We start from the raw sequence: 25,208 nt of genomic DNA, 5'->3' as shown, positions 1-25,208 counted from the left end.
AGGTGGGAATCACTGGGGTCCTTTTTCCTAAAGATCAAATAAGTGCTCTAACCCTCAAAACTCATCCCACTTTTGTTAGCTTACCTCAAGAGGATTTGTAGTAGGGTCCACTAATTTCCCACACCGACGGTCCTTTCCTCTACATTTACAAAATCCAAAGTATCGGGTGCAGTTTTAAGGGCACAACTTCTAGGAACATACCTCAGGTGCAGGCAGCCAGTGGACTTCTATAATAGTCTAGTTCTGACAGCTGACCCGGTTCTGACCCAGCCTTGTTACTGGGTTAAAGTGGGCAGAAGCTAGACTGGAATTAAGGACACAAGATTATGATAAAAAAGCCTCCTCCCTCAGAAGGAATGGTACAGCCAGCAACGCAACTACATACTAATGTAAACTTGCTTAATGAAAACTTCCAATCACTTAAAATGATCTCAAATTTTCTGGCTTTTTACCTGGGATATCTGGCATCACAAGGGCTTTGTGTGGACTAATATTTGTGCAGAGATTTATAGGCAAATGTGTATCACACATGTAGTTCCTAAATTCCAACTTTTTTTTTTTTTAAAGATTTTATTTATTTGACAGAGATCACAAGTAGACGGAGAGGCAGGCAGAGAGAGAGAGAGAGAGAGAGAGAGAGAGAGAGAAGCAGGCTCCCCGCTGAGCAAAGAGGCCGATGTGGGACTCGATCCCAGGACCCTGAGATCATGACCCGAGCCGAAGGCAGTGGCTTAACCCACTGAGCCACCCAGGCGCCCCCCCTAAATTCCAACTTTTAAAAACAAGACTTTAGGGGCACCTGGCTGGCTTAGCCAGTTAGGTGTCTGCCTTCTGCTCGGGTCTTGATCCCAGGGTCCTAGGATCGAGTCCTGCATCAGGTTCTCTGCTTGGTGGGGAGCCTGCTTCTGCTTGCTCTCTGACAAATAAATAAAAAACCAAAATCAAACCCCAAGACTTTAGCGACATGAAAACAAACTTCCTCCTCAGGTCTCAACGCTCTCAGATTATATATAAAAGTTTATTTAATCTTCACATACCGAAGACTGTGCAAGAGATCTGGTAGTTACCAATGACTTGCTAACTTCTAAGGCCCCAAACTTGTAGGCAAAACACAAAGGACTATTCAAGCTCTCTGGTGTCATTAGGCCTTATTTTTGGGGATAAATATAATTCTTTTTTTTTTAAAGATTTTATTTATTTATTTGACAGACAGGGATCACAAGTAGGCAGAGAGGCAGGCAGAGAGAGAGAGGGAGAAGCAGACTCCCTGCCGAGCAGAGAGCCCGATGCGGGGCTTGATCCCAGAACCCTGAGATCATGACCTGAGCCGAAGGCAGAGGCCTAACCCACTGAGCCACCCAGGCGCCCCGATAAATATAATTCTTTATAAAATTATTTATTTATTTAACAGAGAGCGAGCGAGTGCACAAGCAGGGGGAGAGGGAGAAGCAGTCTTCCTGATTACATGGGGCTCAATCCCAGGACCCTGGGATTATGACCTGAACTGAGGGCAGATGTTTCTAGAACACACCTCAGGTGCGGGCAGCTAGTGAGCCACCCAGGTGCTCCTGGAGTAAATATAATTTTGACTCTGTTATCAATAAATCACAAGTTTTCTGTGATATTGTAATCTAACAGCAAATCTCTTTCCTCATAAGAGCAAAACTCTAGTCTTCAAAAATAAAAGAATGTAACCTGGGCCTCTCTGGAGCAGGCAGATGGTTTGCCTGTGGACATTCAGGGCAAATGAAGACTGAAAAGCAGGGGCATTGGGGGGGTGTGGAGGATTAATTCAAACCCCAGTTTGCTGGCTCTTTTAAAGATAGCTACAAGTTCTCCTAGGACAGCACTTAAGTTTTCCAAAACCCTCCAAGGTCCATACATTTAAGACAAGGCTTGGAGACCGTCTAGACTGGTCAGTCTGGTGAACACACTGGTTTGATGAATTCCAGTTCAATTTTTTTAGGTAAAAAAAAAAAAAAGAAAAATCTGGGGTGCCTGGGTGGCTCAGTGGGTTAAAGCCTCTACCTTCGGCTCAGCTCATGATCTGAGGGTCCTGGAATTGAGCCCCGCATCAGACTCTGCTCAGCAGGGAGCCTGCTTCGCTTCCTTTCTCTCTGCCTCTGCCTACCTGTGATCTCTGTCAAATAAATAAATTAAAAAAAAATCTAAAAAAAAAACTTATTTATTTGGCAGAGAGCACAAGCGGGGGAGCAGCAGGCAGAGGGAGAGGGAGAAGTGGGCTCTCAGCTGAGCAGGTAGCCTGATTCGGGGCTTGATCCCAGGACCCTTGGATCATAACCTGAGCTGAAGGCAGACACATGCTTAACTGAATGAGCCACCCAGCGCCCCTAGGTTGTTTTTAAAATGTGTTATATTCTCTTCTGGTCAACACTACAATATGAAGACACTACATAGGTCTTAAGTATGATGCAATTAAATTAACTAGAAGAGTTAATGTATGTAGCCCAGGGGTGGGGAAGGACTTTCTATGAGTAACACTAAAAAACACCACAAATAAAAGTGAAAGGCAAATTAAAAACTGTTGAAGTATATATGATGGGAAAACCACAAAAATGCACTATCTTTAATACAGAACAAACCCATACCAAATAAAAAGGGAAGCACACAAAAACAAAGCTGGGCAACATAGCAAATAACCAAAAAACAAAAATGGCCAATAAAACCCATGAAACAAGTTTCTGACTTGTCATCCAATATTCAAATTAAAACAAGGCAAAGATGCTCTTGTTTTTTGGCACTCAAACTGGCTATTGGGAAAAAAAAATCAACGTGACTGTAACAAGCCCATTCAAATGCTGCTGGTCACAGCAAAACAGTCCAACCATTCTCCATATCAGTTACCTGACATTTATTACAAGCCATGAAAATGTGCTTACTCTCTGGCCCAGCCATGCCATTTTGGAGAATTTATTCTAAGGAATGAATCTATGAAAGCCCCTGTACAAGAGGGTTTCACAAATCTTTGGCATTTTTGCATCTACTGGGATTGTGATAATAATCTGAGGGGGGTGGTAAAGGACACACCACCAGTATTCTGGGAAAATGCCACTGGATATAGGGAATGATACCCTTTCTAAGATTTTTCCAAAATGTACGTTGTTAGTCTCATCTACCCCCAATTTAAAAGACAGAAGCTAAGCTACAAATGGCATAAAGTGGTGGCAGGTGTTTAAGCCAGGCAGTTTCACTGCATAGTTAAGTTTAAAAACAACATTCAACCAATCCTTCTCTCCATTCTGAAGTGTGGGTCAGACCAACTTGGGCAACAAAGTAAAATAAATGCTCTAGAAACATATAGATTATTAAATAATTTGTTTATTGTACTGCATTTATAAAGAAAACAGACAATGCACCCAGTAGAAAGAATAAAAATGCATTTGGGGTTGTAATTGACAGCAATAGAAATCCTTTACTGAGATCATGGCAATCTGACAGCATTATGATTAAGTTCAATAAAGGTACATGGGGTATTTGGAAGATCAAATTCTATAGCTGCCTCTTTCTACGGCTTCTAATTCATCTGGCTCCTTAAATGATAGGGGGAAAGCCCTTATTTGTGGGAAAACATTTTCAGAAAGAAGTTATAGGTTCTCTCTTATTAAAATTTCTTTTCACATCAGTTGTTAAAATGGGGCCTTCTATTTTTGTTTTGGTTATTTCACTTTAATATTGTCACCAGAATTCTTGTAATTGCACAACTGTTATTTTACAGTGTAGACAAAAATTCAGTTCTAGTTTGCTATTGCTTTAGATTTATGTATCGCTGAAAAGCCAAAGTGGATTAGAATTGCCGAAGGATTTTTCCCTGCCGTTGTTGGATACAATCTATTTTCTTTATTCTTGATAGGTGCATAGACAGCCTCACTTAGAATTCTTTCTACAGGAACATGTCTGATTTCAGGACTACCCAATCAAGGATCCGATGAATGGCTGGCCATAGTTACTCAGGGTTCTGTGTTTATGCGTTAAATGGATTGCATAATTGCACCACTTTTTCCTGTTGTTGGTGGAAAAATGGCAGAATCTGGACTCCAATCTCCAATACAGAGTTGGCTACCTGAAAGTCTTGTCGGCAGCTCTGCTAGTAGAGCCTCAAGTCGCACTTCCTTGGCTTTCTGTAAATCAGTCCTGGAGCCGCCTCCGCAGAAAGCAGTAATCCCCAAGGCCCACTTAGTCCATGCTGAACAAGCGGCTGTGACCCCAAACCTGCCCCCTTTTGCTTTTCAGTATGACCCAAGGAATATGTGATGTCTAGGACAAGTCTAGGAAAGGCCCATTCTAAAGTAAGATTCACAAAGCCTTTTCTCATGGGGGGAAAAAACCCTCAAGTACATCTCAATTATCTCAGAATTGCAGTTAAAAACTTACATTATACAAAGAAATAGCAGCAGAGAATGGCTAATCTTAAAACAACCAAAAGACAAAAAAAATCCCCCAAAACAAAAAAACCCAAAAGTGCCATCCCCCCACCCTTCCCTTTGGCCTTGGCTCTTTTATGCTGGGATTTCATTTAAGACCTGAAGCTTCTGAGAAAATGAGAGTGGCAAAGCCACAAAGGAAAACTGCTTAAAGGTTAAATTTTGGACAAGGTAAAGAAAAAGCTGTAAATAAAGTAGAGGACTGACTGGAAAAGAACTGGGAATTCTAGTACATCTTCTTCCTAGAGGGGAAATCTCTGAAACCCAGATCCCCTTTCTGGAGTCATCCTGAATTCTTTTGCTGTGGGGCAGTAAACTCGAGTGCAATGAGTAAAGTGCCAGCCAGGGATTAAAACAACAAAAACCAAAGCAGCCAATCAAAATAACTCTGTGGTTAGGGTAGCAGAAGACACAGAGGAAATAACTGTTTCTGCAGAACATCTAGTTCTGAAGAAATAGCTAGTCAATGGTTCTGTGTCTGTTTCCACCAAAAATCAGACCAAAGATTTAAGGATCTTAGCGTTATGGGAGGATAAAAGGAATTTGATAGTGCTATGAACAGTGATAAAAGTGGTATCCAAATTTGGTGTTGATATAGCTCATTTAGAATGATAGTAGCTTCAAAGTTGCGGGACAAAACGTGAACACAGAGAACAACAGAAACAATCCAGGAAGATGATGCAGCCTGGATACAGTAAGTTTAATGTCTCTGCTGTACACAGAAGTAACACCCTTTCCCCTTCTCATCCTTATGCTGGCAATAGGAGATGCACTAGAAAATTTGACTCTTAGAGTCAATGAATAAAAGGATGAGCTCATCATCTTCATAGCTTTTTAAAAAGGAAGCTCATAATTTAAAGGGTGTTTTAATGGAAAGACAAGTGTACAGGGTGAGAGGCTGTTTCACATTTTAGTCTATGAGTCTTTGGCAGAGCTCAATCGAGGCCAAATTCACCTAGGATGCCCAATGGCTGTGGGGGATCTCCACAGGGTCAAGTAAGCAAACCCAAATGAACATGTTGATTTGAAAAAAAAAAAAGCAACAAAAAAACCCACAAAAAACCTAGGAAACCCTTGAAGGAAGAGCTTCACCCTGAAAAGGGAAGAGGGAAATGCTTGGCAGGGAGGGGCGAGGGTCAGCATGTGATCTCTGCTGCGGTCCTGGGCTGGGGCTTAGGAGTTGAGCCAAGGGTGCCGGAGACAATCGGCGGCAGTGGCTCTCTTCTCGGGTATCAGCTCCAACATGGGCAGTAAGAAATCCGTGAAGCCAGCTGCCTCTTCCTGAGACCACTCATACTTCTCCACTAGAACCTCAAATAGGCCCCAGGGTTTCAGTTTCGTGATGTGTTTCAGGTCACCTATGGTAAAGACAGTACAAAAGAAACTGACTGATATTGACAAGTGACAAGATCCTTTTGTGGAAATCCAGGAACTAATCCAGACGCTCTATAAAGAACCAAATTTTGCCATGAGAATCTAATCCTTTTCTATTCACAAAGCTCTTCTTTAACACGTTCCTTGGAGTGTCTCCACTTTCCGTGAGGGCCTAAAATCTTAATTTGTTTGTTCCACTACTCTAGGATATTTTGTCCCAGTAAAATTGGGTAGGCCTAGCAGGAACTAACTAGGTATTCACTAAAATGAGTATTAAATGCCTATATATGCAACACTGTTTCAAAGGGTGTTTAAAAACAGTTTATCATCATATACCAAGAACAGCTGTGTTTTTGGGGGCTTAATAGTCTACTAATGTTGCTTCCAAATAAGGCAGTAATTTAAAAATAAAGAGCTAATACCATGTTAGACCTGTATAAAAAGTAACAAGACTAAAACAAACCCCATACAGCTTTCAGATATAGCTACATCAACAATTTGTCCTATTCTGAAATGTCATTCTAATTCTTACTTCTCTGACATAACCATTTTAACTTATACAACACTTATCTGAAGTTTCTTTCTGTGGGCAGTGAGTGCCTGATTCATTACCCACTTGATATACACATGCCATTAACTGGTCTTTGCACAAGGAGGAACTCTTAGGAAGCACTTCACTATTTTCCTGCCAAAAAGAAACAATAAGGTTTCTAGGATGCTTGCTGTCAAGTGTAGAGGTTGTGAGGAAAAAGGGAACCATGGCAAAGAGGGAAAAAAGGCAAGACAGTTTTCTAGTCCTTCCTAGGTCAGGTTTTCAAATTTCAGCTTTTAAATTTTATTTGGATGCATAAGAAATACATACTTAACTACATACTTAATACTTAAATACATACTTAATGGAGTCAAAAATTTCAGGTGAGAGCATTATCTTTGTTTCTTTCACTAACTGGTGATAACATAAACTTATAAAACTGCAAAAGGTAAAGTTAATTTGCAGGACTGATATACTTAAGTGACTATATTAGGTATCACTGGGCTACAAGATGAGTAAGATGTAGTCCTGCCCTTAGGAAGCTTAAACTAAACTACTTGCTCTGTTAGAGGCAGTTCTGAGATCAAACACTAGCAAACGTCTGCCCATTTTTCAGAAGCAATGAAGAGGAGTAATCAACCAATTATGTGCCAGGCACTATATACACAGTAACTTATTTAGTGTGAAGTAAACACTTAAAATCCCCATTTAGAAATCAGCTGACTGAGGTTGTGTGGCTGCTGGGATTAGAACCTAATAGTGTGGCCCCAGTCTCTGCTCCTGACCACAGTATTTCACCTCTCTGCTGTTACAGTTCAGCATCCAAGGCAGGACCATTCTTCCAAAGGTGTTGGGAGCATGTACACGGCTGCACTTACCTTTTCATTTTTAAACACTTTGCTCCCGTAATGTCTGGGAACAAGCACATTTATTTTACCTTTTTTGGTGAAAAATTCCTTGGAATATTTTCCTGCCACAATGAGCTTGCGAGGCACCTTTCCCAGAAGTTCTATGATCAATGCAATGTGATCTGTATGTTTCAAACATTTCAGGAGGGGGAAAAAAAAGACATACATAACAGGAGTAACAAATGCAGTTCTAGACAATGGCAGAAAGAGTAGCATGCACACCTCTTTGTAAAGCATTTCAGCCTTGCTTTCTGTCCTAAATAGGAAGAGGACTCTATCCATCTAATGGAGAATCCAGAAAAATGTAAAAAAAAATCAGGTGCCCACTTCAGTGGGACTAAAGTTATAACTAAAAACAATCTTGGTGTGAATGCTCTGCTTCCTGAAGTTGTATCCCTGGGGCCTAGATGAAAACTCATGTTAATAATACTACCTCTGCGGTTGAAGAAGTCCTGTGAATATTTCCCACTGAGGGCAAAGCGTCTTGGAATTCTGCCTATCAGCTCTATAATGTGCGCAATGTGGTCTAAAATAGAAGGGTAAGAAGAACAGGATCAAGGACAAGCTGTAAAAGAGGTTTTTTTTTTTTTTTAAATGAATAGCTTTTTCAGGCCTAGCTGTTTAAAAGTAACTACAAATATAACCAAGGATACTCCAGGGGAGACTGGGAAGGTCAAGAATTATTTCAGGTGGTTGGTCACCTGAGAGCAGCTGGCAAGGCCCACCGTAGAGTTTAGAGGCTTATCTGTATTTTTATTTCTATTTTGTCTATACATCTAGATTCAGGTGGATTTTTCAGTTAAGGTTAAAAAAACTACCAATATGCTTTAGACACTGTTATTTATGATACTACTCTGGACTTCAAGTAGTAATAAAATCACTTTATTTAACAAAGTTCACAATAATTAAAGCACTCATATATGATGAGTTTTTACAATCACCCTGTAAAACAGGTCAAAACTAATAGATGCCCCATTTTTAACAATGAGAAAACAGAACCTCAGAATAAATGGCCTACTTGAAGGTACAGGGCAAACAGGAGCTAGAACTCAAAATGAATCCACATCTAACCATGTGTAGTTCAGAGCCGGGTAATTGTTTTAAAATACATCACACTTTTAAAGTAGAAATTGGCACAAACAGTTTAAAGTACAGCTACTTGACTTCTGTGGGCTAGTATAAGATGCCCATGTCGTAGCAGTGTCTTGTAACTATCCCAGCATGAATGTGGACTGTGGGCACTGCCAGGGAAGTGTGCCCCAGGCGGTGATCCTGGGAATAGCCAGCATCCACATCCAAAGTAGTAGGAAACTACTACTTTTTTACTCTGCAGGTGACAGCAACTAAGAATAGGAAGGAATTTTAAAAAGTGATGGCACAAAAGAGCTCTATAAATGACTTTAATCCTGTAGGGCAGTAATGTTATGCCAGAGACATCACTATATGTGGGAATTTGTGATGGTGTCAGGTCCTATCTGTTTCTCAAGTAAAGGACTCAGTGCTGTCATTTTAAAACAGCTTTACATTCATGAAATCACTACAAACTTCTGGCAGTCTTGACTGAATTTGTCGTTTGCTAACAAGACTTGGCCGCCAAGAAATTTCTGCTCATTTTAGGTAAAACCTGCAAATAAATGTTTTTGTATAAATGAGACTACAGTTTATCTTAATGTAAACTTCCAAGTGAAGTACTGGTTCTTTTAACATTTTTCCTGTACCAAGAAATTATTTTTCTCTTGAGTGTGTTATTCTACATTTAATTCCAGCAGCCTGTCTCTGGCTTATCAATTAATCATAGGAATGATATACCTGATAGGCAAAATTATCAAGTATTATTCCAAGAGTTAGGGCTGTAGAACATCAACAACATCAGAAAAACATGTCTCTTAGGTAGGCCCCAGTCCTACAGTGACTTATAACAAACTATGCATACACTTGCTAGGGAATAAGGGTTTAGTTTTTTTTCTTCTCTTATGGACCAAACTGCAGTAGTCTGAAGTTTCCTCTAAGGACTATTAGTATTAACCGGTACAGGAGGAAATAAGTTTGAATTTAAGTATCTAGAATAGACAGTTCTCCCTTGCCCCTTATTTGGGACTTTTTAGATACACTTCAATTTTCAGGTTTGGTAACATAAGACCCTACAGAGTGTAATTTCAGCTGCTATATGTGTTCTGTACCACAACTATTTACAGGGAGTCTAGGAAAGTAAAGAGAAAAAAAAAATCAATTGTTCAAACAGGTATAACAGAGCATTTCTAAAAAACGTCCAAAGCCCCAAACTTATAACTGGCAAAAAAAAAAAAAAAAAAAAAAAAAAAAAAAAGCAGAGATTAGGGAAAATTAAATGTGTACATAGATAATTATTACAGTATATTCTTAAAAGGGTTTATTGTAGAAAAACATCCAAACTGCACTCACTACAATAGGCATTTGGCAATCGGAATTATCTTAACATTTCCAAACAGATTATGTGTTAGAGGAGTATCAAGAGGCCCTACTAACACTGCCTATTACTATCCCAAGAAACCTTGGTTTAAGAAATGGAGAGCATTCTTGGTTCCACACAGCACAAAACCTGATTTCCCTAAGAACTGAGGGAAGCACAGAAAGTAAAGGACATATTTTCCACATTGGGAGGCTACATTGCTATTGTTCTCTCAAAGTAATCCTCATTAATCTTGAAAATAAAATCTGCTGAAACTGTATAATAGTAAGACATTTCTTTAATAGTTCTTTCATTCACATTATTATCTAAGTTATTTGGACATGACCATGATTAAAAAAAAAAAAAAATCACATTCAGTTGTGTGCTTTCACAGCCTTTCAGATGGAGCAACTGACAGCTTGGGCCTTTCCCATCAGCTATCACAAAATGTAAATCAGTAACACTGTTTTATTTATTTATTTTTTTTAAAGATTTTTAAATTTATTGGAGAGACACAGACACAGAGGGATCGAGAGAACACAGGGAAGAGGAGGGGCAGAGGAAGAAGCAGACTCCTTGCTGAGCAGGGAGCCCAATGTGGGGCTCAATCCCAGGACCCTGAGATCATGACCTGAGCCAAGGCAGACATTTAATTGACTAAACCACCCAGGCGACCCAATAACACTGTTTTAGAATGGAATTCTAAATGTCAGTATTATTTACAAAGAAAAAAGTATGGTTTTAATTTTTAGAAAAGGGAAAAAGAATGCTAAATATTGTAAAGTTTATATAGACAAAAAAACTCTAGTGTCTGCATTCACAAACACCACTCAAGTAGTGTGTTTGCCTATAAAACTACTGACTTCCAAATAAAGTTGCAGGCATAACTGAGCAACAAGCTGATGAACAGGTTGTTCACAATGGGTAAAGAATAAATCACTGATTTATACAGAAAGGAAAATAACCAGATGTTTTAGAAGAAAATACCTGGCAAATACAAGTTTTATTAACCAACTGTGGTCTCTTCTTTAATCCTCATATAGTTCTTTAATAGTTATTATTAAATATCTAGTGTATCTAATACTTAATATAAAACATCTTATATTTCTATCTTTTCTGAGATTTATATATTCTTAGTACACTAAAAAGACTAAGCTCTTCAGTACTAACAAACCATGTTAATCACACATGGAAAGTGTAACTGCCATGCACAGAGACTCTTGGTTAAGGAGACTCACCTTCATCTCGAGTGTACTCTTCCCCTGAATGAGGCTCAAACAAATAGTCACCTGTGGCCAGTTCAAAGGCCTGAGAAAAAGAGGACAGCATATGAAAGCATTAAAACAAAACAAAACAAAACAAAACAAAAAGGTAGCCTTTGGGAAGCTTATTGCTTACTATCTGACTCAATATGAAGTAATTTTTTCTTTTTTAAAAAAGCCACAGATGATCATTTTTTTTTTTTTTTTTTTTTTTTTTTTTGGTTGTACAACATAGTGATTTTTTAATTATTACATACATTACAAAATGCTTGCTATGGGAAATGTAGTTACCATCTGTCACCACACAAAGTTACTAAAATATTATTTACTATATTGTCTATGCTGTACTTTTTAATCCCCACCACTTACTTATTTTTTAACTGTAAGTTTGTACCTCTTAATCTTCTTCACTATTTCACCTATCCTGTTATGACCCTCTTCCCCTTTTTAAATTAGGCTGTCTTTTATTACTAAGTTGTAAGAGGTCTTTATATATTCTAGATACAAGTCTCACTCCTTTTTTAATCAGGTAACTGATTTTCAAATATTTTCTCACATTCTACATGTTATATTTTCACTTTTTTGATAGTATCCTTGCTTTGTTTCTACTATTAGGGAAAAGCATCCAGTCTTTCATCACTAAGTATGATGCTAGCTGTCAGTTTTTCATAGAGATTCTTTTTTTTTTTTTTTTTTTTTTTTTTTTTTTAATTTTTTATTTTTTATAAACATATATTTTTTATATACATATATTTTTATCCCCAGGTCTGTGAATCACCAGGTTTACACACTTCACAGCACTCACCAAATCACATACCCTCCCCAATGTCCATAATCCCACCCCCTTCTCCCCAACCCCCTCCCCCCGGCAACCCTCAGTTTGTTTTGTGAGATTAAGAGTCACTTATGGTTTGTCTCCCTCCCAATCCCATCTTGTTTCATTTATTCTTCTACCCACTTAAGCCTCCATGTTGCATCACCACTTCCTCATATCAGGGAGATCATATGATAGTTGTCTTTCTCTGCTTGACTTATTTCGCTAAGCATGATACGCTCTAGTTCCATCCATGTTGTTGCAAATGGCAAGATTTCATTTCTTTTGATGGCTGCATAGTATTCCATTGTGTATATATACCACATCTTCTTGATCCATTCATCTGTTGATGGACATCTAGGTTCTTTCCATAGTTTGGCTATTGTGGACATTGCTGCTATAAACATTCGGGTGCATGTGTCCCTTTGGATCACTACATTTGTATCTTTAGGGTAAATACCCAATAGTGCAATTGCTGGGTCATAGGGCAGTTCTATTTTCAACATTTTGAGGAACCTCCATGCTGTTTTCCAGAGTGGCTGCACCAGCTTGCATTCCCACCAACAGTGTAGGAGGGTTCCCCTTTCTCCGCATCCTCGCCAGCATCTGTCATTTCCTGACTTGTTGATTTTAGCCATTCTGACTGGTGTGAGGTGATATCTCATTGTGGTTTTGATTTGTATTTCCCTGATGCCGAGTGATATGGAGCACTTTTTCATGTGTCTGTTCGCCAACAGATGATCATTTTTAAAAATGTCTGAGATTATATCTAAGGAGTTCTCCTTCCACACCAGTTTCTTAGTAAAATGGAGCAGGAAAACAGGAAACTCTATTAATATCAACATATGGATTCTTCCATCCCATGCTCCTATCAGCAATTTGGCTCTCCTGAATTTCTCTTTTTGCTTAGAGAGGGCAACATGTGGATATTAAGCTAATTCTAAGTTATTAAATTATTCACGAGAAGAACAGGTCTTATTTTCTCATGTTATAATTTCACATAGCTAGAAATTAAGATTCTGTACACAAAATCAAAACCAAAAAACTCAGACAGACATCTCTCTACCTAGGACTCTTAACTATGTGGCAAAAAGTACATTTTTAAGTTTTGCTTTGGGAAGCACCCCCTAAACTGTTCCATACAATCCTCAATTTTTAGGTCTAATGGAAAATCAGAAAAAGATTAAGTATAAATGTAGTCAAGAGCCATTCATGTTTTATGGGACTGGCAGGTATGGCATTCACATACCAGGAAAAGGCAGGCACAGGTCTTCTACATGAAAACCTCTTGTAGGGGCACCTGGGTGGCTCAGCTGGTTAAAGCCTCTGCCTTCAGCTCAGGTCGTGATCCTAGGGTCCTGGGATGGAGCCCCACATGGGCTCTTTGCTCGTCAGGGAGCCTGCTTCCCCACCCCACCCCAACTCTTTCTCTGTTTGCCTCTCTGCCTACTTGTGATCTCTGTCAAATAAATAAATTAAATCTTAAAAAAAAAAAGAAAGAAAGAAAACCTCTTGTAAACAGTGTTCAACAAGTATGAAAAAGTGATTTCCTTTAGAATACACACCAAGCATTATGGAAAAAGACAGCACCTGAGTGACAGGCCTATATTAATCTTTCACTGATTAAAAAATGGGTCAAAAAGGTAACAGCAATTTTTATAAAGGATCATACTGGTATAAAAGTGCAGTTGTAAGTCAAGTGTCAGTTACAGGTCAATTTTGATTAAGTCAACGGTCAGACAATTTCAAAAACTGTGGTGTGGCTTGCACTCTCTAATTCAGTCCTAAGATTAGGTCTCTGTGGCTTTTCAGAGTCCGCTTCTGCAATTTCACCACAGGACAGCTTTTCTCAAAACTGTATTACCTGAACTGTACTACCCTCCAAGGCATTAGCTGGTTTTATATTCTAGAAGTTCATCAAGAAACTGAAGCTGGTAACTTGTTCCATCCTTATCCTAAGGCTTATAGTTCCAAAGGAGAACAGAAACAAACTGTGATTCTCATTAATTAAAATTTGTTAATCTCTTCTGAAACCAGTACTTTTTCAAAGGTTCATAATGGGAGTGCAGTAAAAATACTGAAATTAAAATTCAAGGAAATAAAGGAAAATTTCTAAGATTTCAGTGTTTTCTAAATTTTTCACCCAGACACTCACAACTAGTTACCTCAAGTTCTCTGAGAACTTTATTTTTTGGAACATATGGCAGTTGCTAGTAGTTACAATTTTGTAAATAAGATAATAGCAGAAAAACACAAACCAAACCAACCAATCACAATGTCAGAAGTGAAAACTAGCAGAAGCTCTAGTTAGAAACGAAACACTTTAGTTGAACACTCTTCCCTTTGTAGATGAGAAAACTGTAACCAAAAATGACAGGCAAGCGAGCCCATCCTAGAATCCAGGGTTCCTGATTCCCACTCCTGTACTGGTCTTACACTGACCAAAGAGCCTGTTTTGTGACACTCAGCGTCATGCTCACAACCAGAGGCAACGAGTTAGGAAATCCTGTGTTCTGGTATATATCCAGACAATGTAGTATCATTTAGTGCTAAAAATGCAAAAGAGTTATCCAGTCATGAAAGGACATAGGCAAACCTTAAATATTATGAAGTGAAAGAAGCTAATCTGAAAAACCTACATACTTTTATGATTTCAATTCTAGGACATTCTGAAAAAGGCAAAACTATAAAGACAATAGAAAGATCAGTGGTGGCCAGGTACAGGGGGTAGAGAGGGAGGGATGAGTAAACAGAGCATAGAGGATTTTTATGGCAGTGAAGTTATTCTGTATGATACTACAGTGGTAGACAGAAGTCATTATACATTTTTCAAAATGTGTAATTTTGAATGGAGGATTTTGCAGAATGAAAGATTTTAAAGCATTAATTCTTTGTCAACTCCGAAGTGGTCTTCACAGAACTTTCCCTTTTTATAACTGCCCTCTAACTTGGTAGTCTCAATCACTAAGGTGGCAGGCAATCTTTTTATCTCTTAGAAAGGGCTCCAATCTTTCCATCAATTAATTGCATTGGATGCAGGATGATCCATCTTTCCAGACACTTCTGATATTACAGGATTTCTTTTTACTTTCTGGTTATGGCTAAATGGAAAGCAACATTTCTACATCTATTTGCAAAATAAGAGAAACAGCGAAGGGGGTTCAAGTTTCATGATATTGTCTCATGTCAGGTAAGTGCTTTCCCTCCCTTGGTTGAGAAAATTCCTACATGTGAGTTGGTCCAAACAGGGGGCAAGGTTAATCCCCCTTTTATCTTTTGCCTTAGTATACATACGACATAGCAAGCAGGAACTACTGCCCCCAATTAACCCACTACTAAGAACCACATCATAATAAACCAGATGTCATCTACAAACTAGTTATATTTTGTAGTTGGTGGCATCTCTACCATTTATTTTCTCCAGCAAATCAAATTCCTGAAAATACAAAGCTTTAAAGTTTGCCAAGAAAGAAGTTAGTTTTTGTTTTTGTTTTAAAGATTTATTTATTTATTTATTTATTTGACGCACAGAAATCACAAGTAGGCAGAGAGGCAGGCAGAGAGAGAGAGGAGGAAGCAAGCTCCCCACTGAGTAGAGAGCCCGATGCGGGGCTCCATCCCAGGCCCCTGGGATCATGACCTGAGCTGAAAGCAGAGGCTTTAACCCACTGAGCCACCCAGGTGCCCCAAGAAGTTAGATTTTATTCCAATGTTCTTTCATCTTGTGCACACAATACCAACCCTCACATTTCACAAAGTCCACCATCTTAACAGGCCATTGATATGCCATAACACAATGATTTACAAGGTTAGGCCATATTAACGACACGGTTTTAACTCTATTACCTCTGGAAGACAAAGTTTTTTAGGAATGTGGGTCTCAAGAAATCTATGACCTAAAACAGGCTGGGGCTTCTAATCTATAGTTTCTCAAGTCTTCACCAAAATTGACTGTGAACAATGTCAACTGAAATGACAGTTTAATAGGCTTCTGGCTTAGTTTACTCCTTTGATGGCCCATCAACATTTATTTATTAAGTATTGCTATATAATAAAGAATTTGTTTGGTCTTTGTTCCTGTTTCCTGAGAGGAAGCCTCTAAAAGCCTGGCATTTCCAAGTGATGATGACTTTTGTCATTCACATTGTCCCCCTGTACCCTAATCATTATACCAATGAGGTGACTCATGGTAGGCTCCTAGATAATTATAAGAGGAGGGCTGGATATACACCCTAACTGGACAAGACCCAATTGTGTGAGGACTGGGGCTTTGAGCCTGTGTTATCCTAACCTCCAGGGACGGAAAGGGGATTGGAGATTGAGTTCAATCACATGATCAACAATTCATTCAATCAACCATGCCTAAGTGATGAAACCTCAATAAAAAACGGGGCACCTAAAGCCCATATGAGCTTCCCTGGCTGGTGGTATACATGATGTCCTGGGAAGGTGACATGTCCTAATGACACAGAAGCTTCGGCTTTCTGACCCTCTTAGTCCTCGCCCTATGCATGTTTTCATTTGACTGGTTCTGATATGTAGCCTTTATGACAAAACTGCAACAGCAGTTTAGTACTTTCCCAAGTTCTGTGAGTCCTTTTAGTAATTTACTGAATCTGAAAGGATAATGGAAGCTCCCAATATGCAGCTAGGAGGTCGGAACTGTAAGTGGCCTGTGGACTCCAGAGCTTGCAGCTGGTGTTTGACTGAGGGGCCTTCTGGAAACTCTGCCCTAACCTGGGGTAGTTAGCATCAGAATCACACTGTAAGCATCTACTCAGAATGTGCCAGGCTTTGAACCAGACACTTAGCTATACATAACAGACATGGTTCCTGTCAGCATGGCACTTACAATCTAGTGCAAGAGAAATAAGTGAAGAAACACACAATTACAAATCAAATTGATGAGTATACTCTATTTCAGGAAACAGTATAACACATTCCAATAAAGGTTACTTGTGGGAAACCATTCAATGTCAACTAAATGACTACCTGAGTACTTGACAGGGACAAAGCAGCAATTTAAGACTCTTTGTATGACTGGGCTTTCACATCTTTTGGGGTGCAAAGATATCTAAAGAACTGTCCAACTATACAGACTGAAGTAGTTTCCATAGTTTCCCTAATCTGAAAACAGATCAGAGCCGAAAGGGCAAGGGTACTGGTAATCTCCTAATCAAAAGCTGTACCACCTTGGAGCACTTATTTTTAATTCCCTCAGCCGAAGCCCATGCTAAGAAACATTTGGTGCCTTCAACCAGCAGCAATTTGGCACAACAAAACAGAATGCCAGATGCTCTTTTTTTGAGACAGAGAATTTCAAACAGGCTCCACGCCCAGAATGGAGCCCAAAGTGGGGGTTCAATCTCACGACCTGGAGATCATGACCTGAGCTGAAATCAAAGAGTCGGACACTTAACCGACTGAACCAGCCAGATGCCACAGAATGCCAGATGTTTTTAATCAGCTTTTGAATTCTAGCCTCTCCAGACACAAGATTTAGAGTGCTAGTGGTATATCATAAAAAATTTGTTTTCCTGTTTGTAAATTTGCTGGTCTACTGAAATTAGCAAGCAGGGCAAGCTATAAACTACCACATAATTAAGTGAAGGTCAAGGGTTTGGAAAAACATTACCATGCATGCTGTGCTCCAAATGTCAGCAGGGGTATTGTAGCCAGATCCTATCAGAACTTCCAAGGAGCGATACTGCCTTGTTTGAATATCTTCAGTGAAATGTTTGTGCTGAGTAAATGGAGAAGGACACAGTATTTTAAAATTCACTTATTCTAAAAAGTAACAAATCACAAAAAAATGGAGATTAAAATAAATCTATTTTCCCCAAACCAGTCTTCATTTAGCTAGTTTACTGAAAGTATCATTTTGATGCTATTAGCTCCAAACAGTACTTTGCTTAAATACACCATCTACTCCAAATTATTTTAACGAACATATAAGTCTAACCATAATATAGATATACAGATTAAGGAATAACAATTGCTTTTTAAGAAATGGAGAACTATTACCCCAAGCAAAAATTAAGTTGGTCATTTGTCCATAGTAGTAAGTGCTTCAATAAATAAATGCCACCAATTTAGGTCCAATTCAAACTTTCCTTGTTATGTGCTCATTATGAAGAAATAAAAAAATTAGGCTTCAAGTTTCAAGAATCTTGTAAGCACCATCTATAAAGAACTCTTGCTCCCATTCTCCTCCATCCCCCACACTCCTCTAAAAACTCAAACATGATTCTTGGGGAAAAAAAGACCATGTTAAGTACCTTGGGAATGCAATCAGCAAAACAATCAGAATCTCTTTAACACATAAATTGCATGGGAAGAAAAGGGTAAAACTATGGTAAAAGCAATTTAAGAGACATAGTATCCAATTGTGGATTCATAGATTTTATTTGGATCCCGTTTGAAACAACAAAAAAATTAAAAGAACGTTTATAAGGTACTGGCAAAACAGACTGAATACTTGATATTGGTGAATTGCCAACTTTGTAGGTGCAGCAATGGTGTCATCGTTGCCTGAAAGAGTCATCTTTTAGCAAGCCATATTTAGGAATGAAAATACCTGGGACATAGTTCAAAATAATCTGGAGTGGGTGGCAGAGTGGGGGTATAGATGAAAAGAGACTGGCAGTGAGTTGATAAATGCTGGGTGACACTAGTATAATGACACAGGGTTTCAGTGTTCTATTCTCTCTACTTTGGTGTAAGTTTGAAGTTGGCCATAATAAAAAACATTGCAGAAAAAAGCTTAGAATGAGTCACAGACACAACACAAAATCCAGATATTAAAAAACATGTAATAAAAAAGAGTGGAAGATGACTCTTTAATCCTACTGGAATTCAAAAACAAGGAAGATCATTTGTTTTTTGTTCCTGTTTTTAAAGTTTTATTTACTTAAGTAATCTCTATACCCAGTGTAGCTTGAACTCATGACCCCACGATCAAGAGTCACCCCAGCTGAGCCAGCCAGGCTCAGGAAGAATATTTGTGAAGAGGAGATATTAGGCAGAGAAAGCTTCAGGTAGGAAACCAGTATTGACCAGAGCTCCACAGGGACAAAGACTGATCAGAAAGAGCAACTTTTGTACTTCTCTGCCAGGAGGAGCACATCACCAGCATAGGCACCGAAAGATACCTGCCAAAGCCACATACAGTTAATTGCTAGGACGGAGTTTGGATTTCATATGGCATCACTCCATGTTAACGCACAGGAAAGTGTGCTCCAGGGAGAATGACAAGATATCTGAGGATATCATTCCAGTCATTTGCTGGTTGGTGGCCAGTAATGAAAATCTGAGCACTGGCTGTGGAAACAGCAGAGGGAAGAGTAAACCCAGGGACAGCCAAAGAAAGAACAAGCAGAATTTAAAAATTCAACAGCTGTATGTAGGAGACAGTAGGAACTCAGTGGCAGAGGCCTAAAGGGTTAGCGGTCTGCTAAAAAAACGGAGAATGACAGACTTAGTGAAGTGGTTTTACAGGAAAACAATGGGCTCAGATATGGAGTCTGAAGTGGAAATGTACTGCTCGCAATTATGATACTGTAATTTCTAAGACAGACAGACACACACATATAGCATTCAAAATGCATTTCTCATATATATTGGGTCTTTATCCACTCTTCTTGGCTAAAACTTCCTAAACCCCTGGAATTTCTGGAACAATAAGAACAAAAGGGAGTATATTTATTATATGTCCTCAGTTCCTGAAAACACTTTACAGCTGTAAAGGTAAAATGGGTGTCTTATTATTTATAAGCCCCTTTCCACAACTGAGTTTATGTTAATGAGCTGACTTGGAAAGCACCTAAGGATGGGGGCTGGTTGCTAGAGGAACTAACCATGAACAGAGGGTGGGACTGAAAGTTCCAATCTCTAATTTCTGGAGAGAGAAGAGGGGCTGTAAACTGAATAATCACTAATGGCCAGTAAGTGAATCAATCATGCCTATGTAATGAAGCCTCCATAAAAATGCAAAAGGAGGGAGTTTGGGAAGCATCCACAATGAGGAACCAGAATGCTGCCACATGCCACTGTGACAGGTCCCAAGCTCTTTTGAGACCTCACCCTTTGTATCTCTTTCTCTGGCTACTGATTTGTATCCTTTAATATCCTTTGTAATAAACTGGAAATGTAGTGAGTAAACGGGTTTTTCTGAGCTTTGTTAGTCATTCTAGCAAATCAGCCAAACGCAAGGAAAGGGCAGTGGGATTCTCTTATTTTCAGCCAGTTGGTCAGAAGTATAGGTAACAACCTGGATTCGTGACCAGCATCCTGAATTGGAGGGGGTTGTTGGAACCTCCAATTTATAGCCGATTGGTCAGAAGCAAAGGTAACTTGGGCTTGCAACTGAGATATGAAGTGGAAGGAGGTCTTGTGGAACCAAGCCCTTTACCTGTGGAATCTCATTTTTCTCCAGGTAGATAATGTCAGAATTGAGCTGAATTCTCAGACTACTGTCCAAGAACCACTTGGTGTGGGAAAACCTACACACACACACGCTCTTCAGAATTGGGTTCAGGTGGGGCGCCTGGGTGGCTCAGTAGGTTAAAGACTCTGCCTTCGGCTCAGGTCATGATCTCAGGTCCTGGGATTGAGTCCCACATCGGGCTCTCTGCTCGGCAGGGGGCCTGCTTCCTCCTCTCTCTCTGCCTGACTCTCTGCCTACTTGTGAAATCTGTCTGTCAAATAAATAAATAAAACCTTAAAAAAAAAAAAAAGAATTGGGTTCAGGCATCCTTTTCAGTGATACATTTAGAAAAATGGACATGCTGTTCAAGGGAGTTGTCTTTACTACTTGTATCTCACTATTGCCTTAGAAAGACGCTGTAAATGATAAATAAGGCCAAGAATCAGCAAAAGTTAAGAAGGTGGATCAGATACAAACGCACACATCCTCCCACTCCTGAAACTCCACCTTAGTAAGAATTCAGTGTTAATTCTTAAAACATGAACTAACAAAGAGAATAACAAAGAAGTTAGAGCAATAAAATTTACAAGTTGAAAAACAGATCACTGGTAAACATCTTAGTGGATCCAGGAAAACTGAATAAGCCACCGGTGCAAATTGAGAAGCACTGGGATGTATACCAGAGTCCCCCTTGCCTCAAGGCTCAGGGTTTGGCAGTATCACATATGACTGCAAGTGAGGGTGGGATTTAACCCAGAAATACTGCCTTAAACATCTTTTAAAGATGACATGCCTGGCTGGCTCAATTGGTTAAGCACCTGACTCTGTTTTGGCTCAGGTCATGGATCTCAGGGAGATGGAGCCCTAGGTCAGGCTCCATGCTGGGGGAGTTTGCTCCTCCTTCTCCTTCCACTTCTCTCCTTCCTCCACCTCATGCTCTCTAGCAGCATTCTCTGAAATAAATAAAATCTTAAAACAACAACCACCACTCTTTTAAAGAAACAGGGCTCCACCCCAAACCATAAGATACCTAGGAATAAACCTAACCAAAGAGGCAAAGAATCTATACTCAGAAAACTATAAAGTACTCATGAAAGAAACTGAGGAAGACACAAAGAAATGGAAAAATGTTCCATGCACATGGATTGGAAGAACAAATATTGTGAAAATGTCTATGCTACCTAAAGCAATCTAAACAATGCAATCCCTATCAAAATACCATCCATTTTTTTCAAAGAAATGGAACAAATAATCCTAAAATTTATATGGAACCAGAAAAGACCTCAAACAGAGGAATTTTGAAAAAGAAAGCCAAAGTTGGTGGCGTCACAATTCCAGACTTCAAGCTCTATTACAAAGCGGTCATCATCAAGACAATATGGTACTGGCACAAAAACAGACAGATAGATCAATGGAATGAATAGAGAGCCCAGAAATAGACCCTCAACTTTATGGTCAACAAATCTTCGACAAAGCAGGAAAGAATGTCCAATGGAAAAAAGAGTTTCTTCAACAAATAGTGTTGGGAAAATTGGACAGCCACATGCAGAAAAATGAAACTGGACCACTTCTTTACACCACACATGAAAATAGACTCAAAATGGATGAAGGACCGCAGTGTGAGAAAGGAATCCATCAAAATCCTTGAGGAGAACACAGGCAGCAACCTCTTCCACCTCAGCCGCAGTAACTTCTTTCTAGAAATATTGCCAAAGGCAAGGGAAGCAAGGGCAAAAAGGAACTATTGGGATTTCATCAAGATCAAAAGCTTTTGCACAGCAAAGGAAACAGTTACCAAAACCAAAAGACAACTGACAGAATGGGAGAAGATATTTGCAAATGACATATCAGATAAAGGGCTAGTATCCAAAATCTATAAAGAACTTATCAAACTCAACACCCAAGGAACAAATAATCTAATCAAGAAATGGGCAGAGGACATGAACAGATATTTCTGCAAAGAAGATATCCAGATGGCCAACAGATACATGAAAAAATGCTCCACATCACTCGGCACCAGAGAAATACAAATCAAAACCACAATGAGATACTACCTCACACTGGTCAGAATGGCTAAAATTAACAAGTCAGGAAATGACAGATGCTGGCGAGGATGCGGAGAAAGGGGAACCCTCCCACACTGTTGGTGGGAATGCAAGGTGGTGCAGCCACTGTGGAAAACAGCATGGAGGTTCCTCAAAAACTTGAAAACAGAGCTACCCTACAACCCAGCAATCACACTACTGGGTATTTACCCTAAAGATAGAAATGTGGTGATCTGAAGGGGTGCGTGCACCCAAATGTTTATAGCAGCAATGTCCACAATAGCCAAACGATGGAAAGAACCTAGATGTCCATCAACAGATGAACGGATAAAGAAGATGTGGTATATATACACAATGGAATACTATTCAGCCATCAAAAGAAATGAAATCTTGCCACTTGGGATGACGTGGATGGAACTAAAGGGTATTATGCTGAGCGAAGTAATCAGAGAAAGACAACTATCATATGATCTCCCTGATATGAGGAAGTTGAGAGGCAACGTAGGAGTTTGGGGAGCTAGGAAAAGAATAAATGAAACAAGATGGGATTGGGAGGGAGACAAACATAAGAGACTCTTAATCTCACAAAACAAACAAAGTGAGGGTTGCCAGGGGGAGGGGGTTAGCGAGAGGGTGGTGGGGTTATGGACATTGGGGAAGGTATGTGCTATGAAGTGCGTAAACCTGGCGATTCACAGACCTATAACCCTGTGTGTGTATACACACACACACACACGTATATATGCACATATATATGCATATATAAAAATGTATATGTATTATATATGTATATAATATATATATATTTTAAAGATTTTATTTATTTATTGGACAGAGAGAGAGATCACAGGTAGGCAGAGAAGCAGGCAGAGGTTGGAGGGGGCAGGGTCCCCGCTGAGCTGAGAGCCTGATGTGGGGCTCGATCCCAGGACCCTGAGATCATGACTGGAGCCGGAGGCAGAAGCTTTAACCCACTGAGCCACCCAAGTGTCCCAATATATTATGTTAAATAAATAAAAATTTTTTTAAAAATGTAAAGAAAAAAAGAAAAAGAAAGAGAAAGAAACAGGGCTCCAAGACACAGGGCATGATGCAATATAACAGCATCTTCCCTGACCTGACAGATCATTTGGAGGTTTTCTCTGGAGTAGGTAAAATAGGGTCTTTGAAGGATGCTCCACACAATTGAGGGGCGAGGACCATTTTAAAAAACAGGGAAATCAAGTGACTAGTAACTGCATGTTGAACCCCCTGTTTTCCTTCAGAAAGAAGGCAACCGACAACATATAGGAAGAAACAATGTGAAAAATGGGATAATAAATTATATCCTCTGAGAGACAGAGAACCAAAGAACTCTTGAGAAGTAAAAATGTAATGAGAGAAATAAGAAAAAATAAGGCATATAATAACTAGTCAAGAAATCTCCCAGAAAATAAAGCAAAAAGAAAATGACAGAAAATAGGAGTGAAGATAATACCTGCACAGGAGGTCTAACATTTGAATTATGACATTTCAGAGCTAGAGAACAGAAACCAAGGAAATAAAAGAAAACAAAAAACCAACCAACCTAATGACAAAGAAAGAGTCAAAACGAAAGAACTAGAGTTTCAAAATTAAAAGTGCATACCAGAGGTGTCTGGCTGGCTCAGGTGGAAGAGCATGTGGCTCTTGATCTCGGAGTTGTGAGCTCAAGCTCCACACTGGGTGTAGAGATTGTTTAAATAAACTTAATAAATGAGTGAATGAATAAATGAATGAATGAATAAGCAAACAAACCCTAAAAAAAAGTGCACACCAAGTCCTTAGTATAATGGATAGAAACAGACCCAAGTGAGGCACAGCACAGTGAAATGATCCTGGAGACTTTCACAGGGGAAAAGGTTTCATACAAGGGATCGAGAATCAGAATGACCATGGTCTTTAGCAGCAACAAGTCAGGGAACTAGAAGATAATAGAGCAATGACAAACATTCTGAAGGAAAATTGTTTTCAACCTAAAACTTTGCCTGCAGCCAACTGAGTGTGAAAGTAGGACAGAGACACTATCAAACATGCAAGGTGCCCCTCCCAGTCTCCCACACCCCTTCTTAGGAAGCTACTTCAAGTTGTATATACTCCAAAAACAAAACAAAAAAAAAACCATCAAACAAAAAACAAAAAAATAATTTTACAGTAAACCAAGAGAGATCAAAAAGACAGAAAGCAGGGGGTATAAAGAGAAAGTAAACATAATCTCCAGGATGATGGTGAAAGGAAATCCGAATGGCAGTAATGCTACAGGCCTATGGGCAATTCAACAGGTGAACATAGGTTAGAAGACTCCAGGTTCCAGATAGAGCTCTTCAGGAAGAAGTTGAAAGAATACTCAAGGCATCTGCATGTATTAAAGTGTACATATTTATACCACTGGGTCAAAGTGTGGAGTTGAATTAAGTAATAAATAGTATAAAGATGAGTAAGCAAATGAAACACAGTTTAGGCAGAAGTGGAGAAAGAATCAGTACAACGTATCCTCAAGATAGCACTGGGTCCCAATAATGCCAACATAGAATGATTAACCAGCCAAAATCATCTTAAGTCAGGAACATGGGGGCTGCGTGTAGTGATGGTACACAAATCCTGTATAATGCTTCCCCTCAAAAAAATTGGGAGCAGCATAGCCAAGTTATTTATCAGCAATATGAAGGTAAATACTGTTGTGTGGGGAGTAAAAAACTTGCAAAGGGAGGGAACAGATTTTTAAATCAACTTAAACTACATACATGCATAACTGATAAGAATTTTTTAAAAAAATCAAGCAATCTGAAAATCATACACAATTCCATTACTGAATGCCAGATGCTGCTGATGCTGCAGAAATCAGTAAGAGGTGATGTCTGACTAGGATCCAGCAGGACAAGACACTGATGTCTTGTTCACACTGTGTTCTAGTACCAAGTCAGAGCATGTGACAGTATGTTTGCTGAAGGTGTGACTGA

At 39.3% G+C, this 25,208-nt stretch overlaps 1 protein-coding gene across 1 annotated transcript in view; it reads right to left on the bottom strand.

Moving 5' to 3' along the window:
• Positions 1–3,321: 3,321 nt before the first annotated feature.
• Positions 3,322–25,208, bottom strand: part of SRPK1 (SRSF protein kinase 1) — an 81,553-nt gene continuing 59,666 nt past the window's right edge. The window contains 4 exon segments of the mRNA XM_059178500.1: positions 3,322–5,800; positions 7,286–7,378; positions 10,923–10,992; positions 17,396–17,503. Coding sequence (XP_059034483.1) covers positions 5,616–5,800; positions 7,286–7,378; positions 10,923–10,992; positions 17,396–17,503 — 456 coding nt within the window. The 3' untranslated portion in view covers positions 3,322–5,615.

Source organism: Mustela lutreola, chromosome 6, assembly GCF_030435805.1.
Source record: "Mustela lutreola isolate mMusLut2 chromosome 6, mMusLut2.pri, whole genome shotgun sequence".
In the NCBI taxonomy this organism is placed as follows: domain Eukaryota; kingdom Metazoa; phylum Chordata; class Mammalia; order Carnivora; family Mustelidae; genus Mustela; species Mustela lutreola.
The sequence above is the reverse complement of the archived record's forward strand: the minus strand, read 5'-3'. Positions and strand labels throughout refer to the sequence as shown.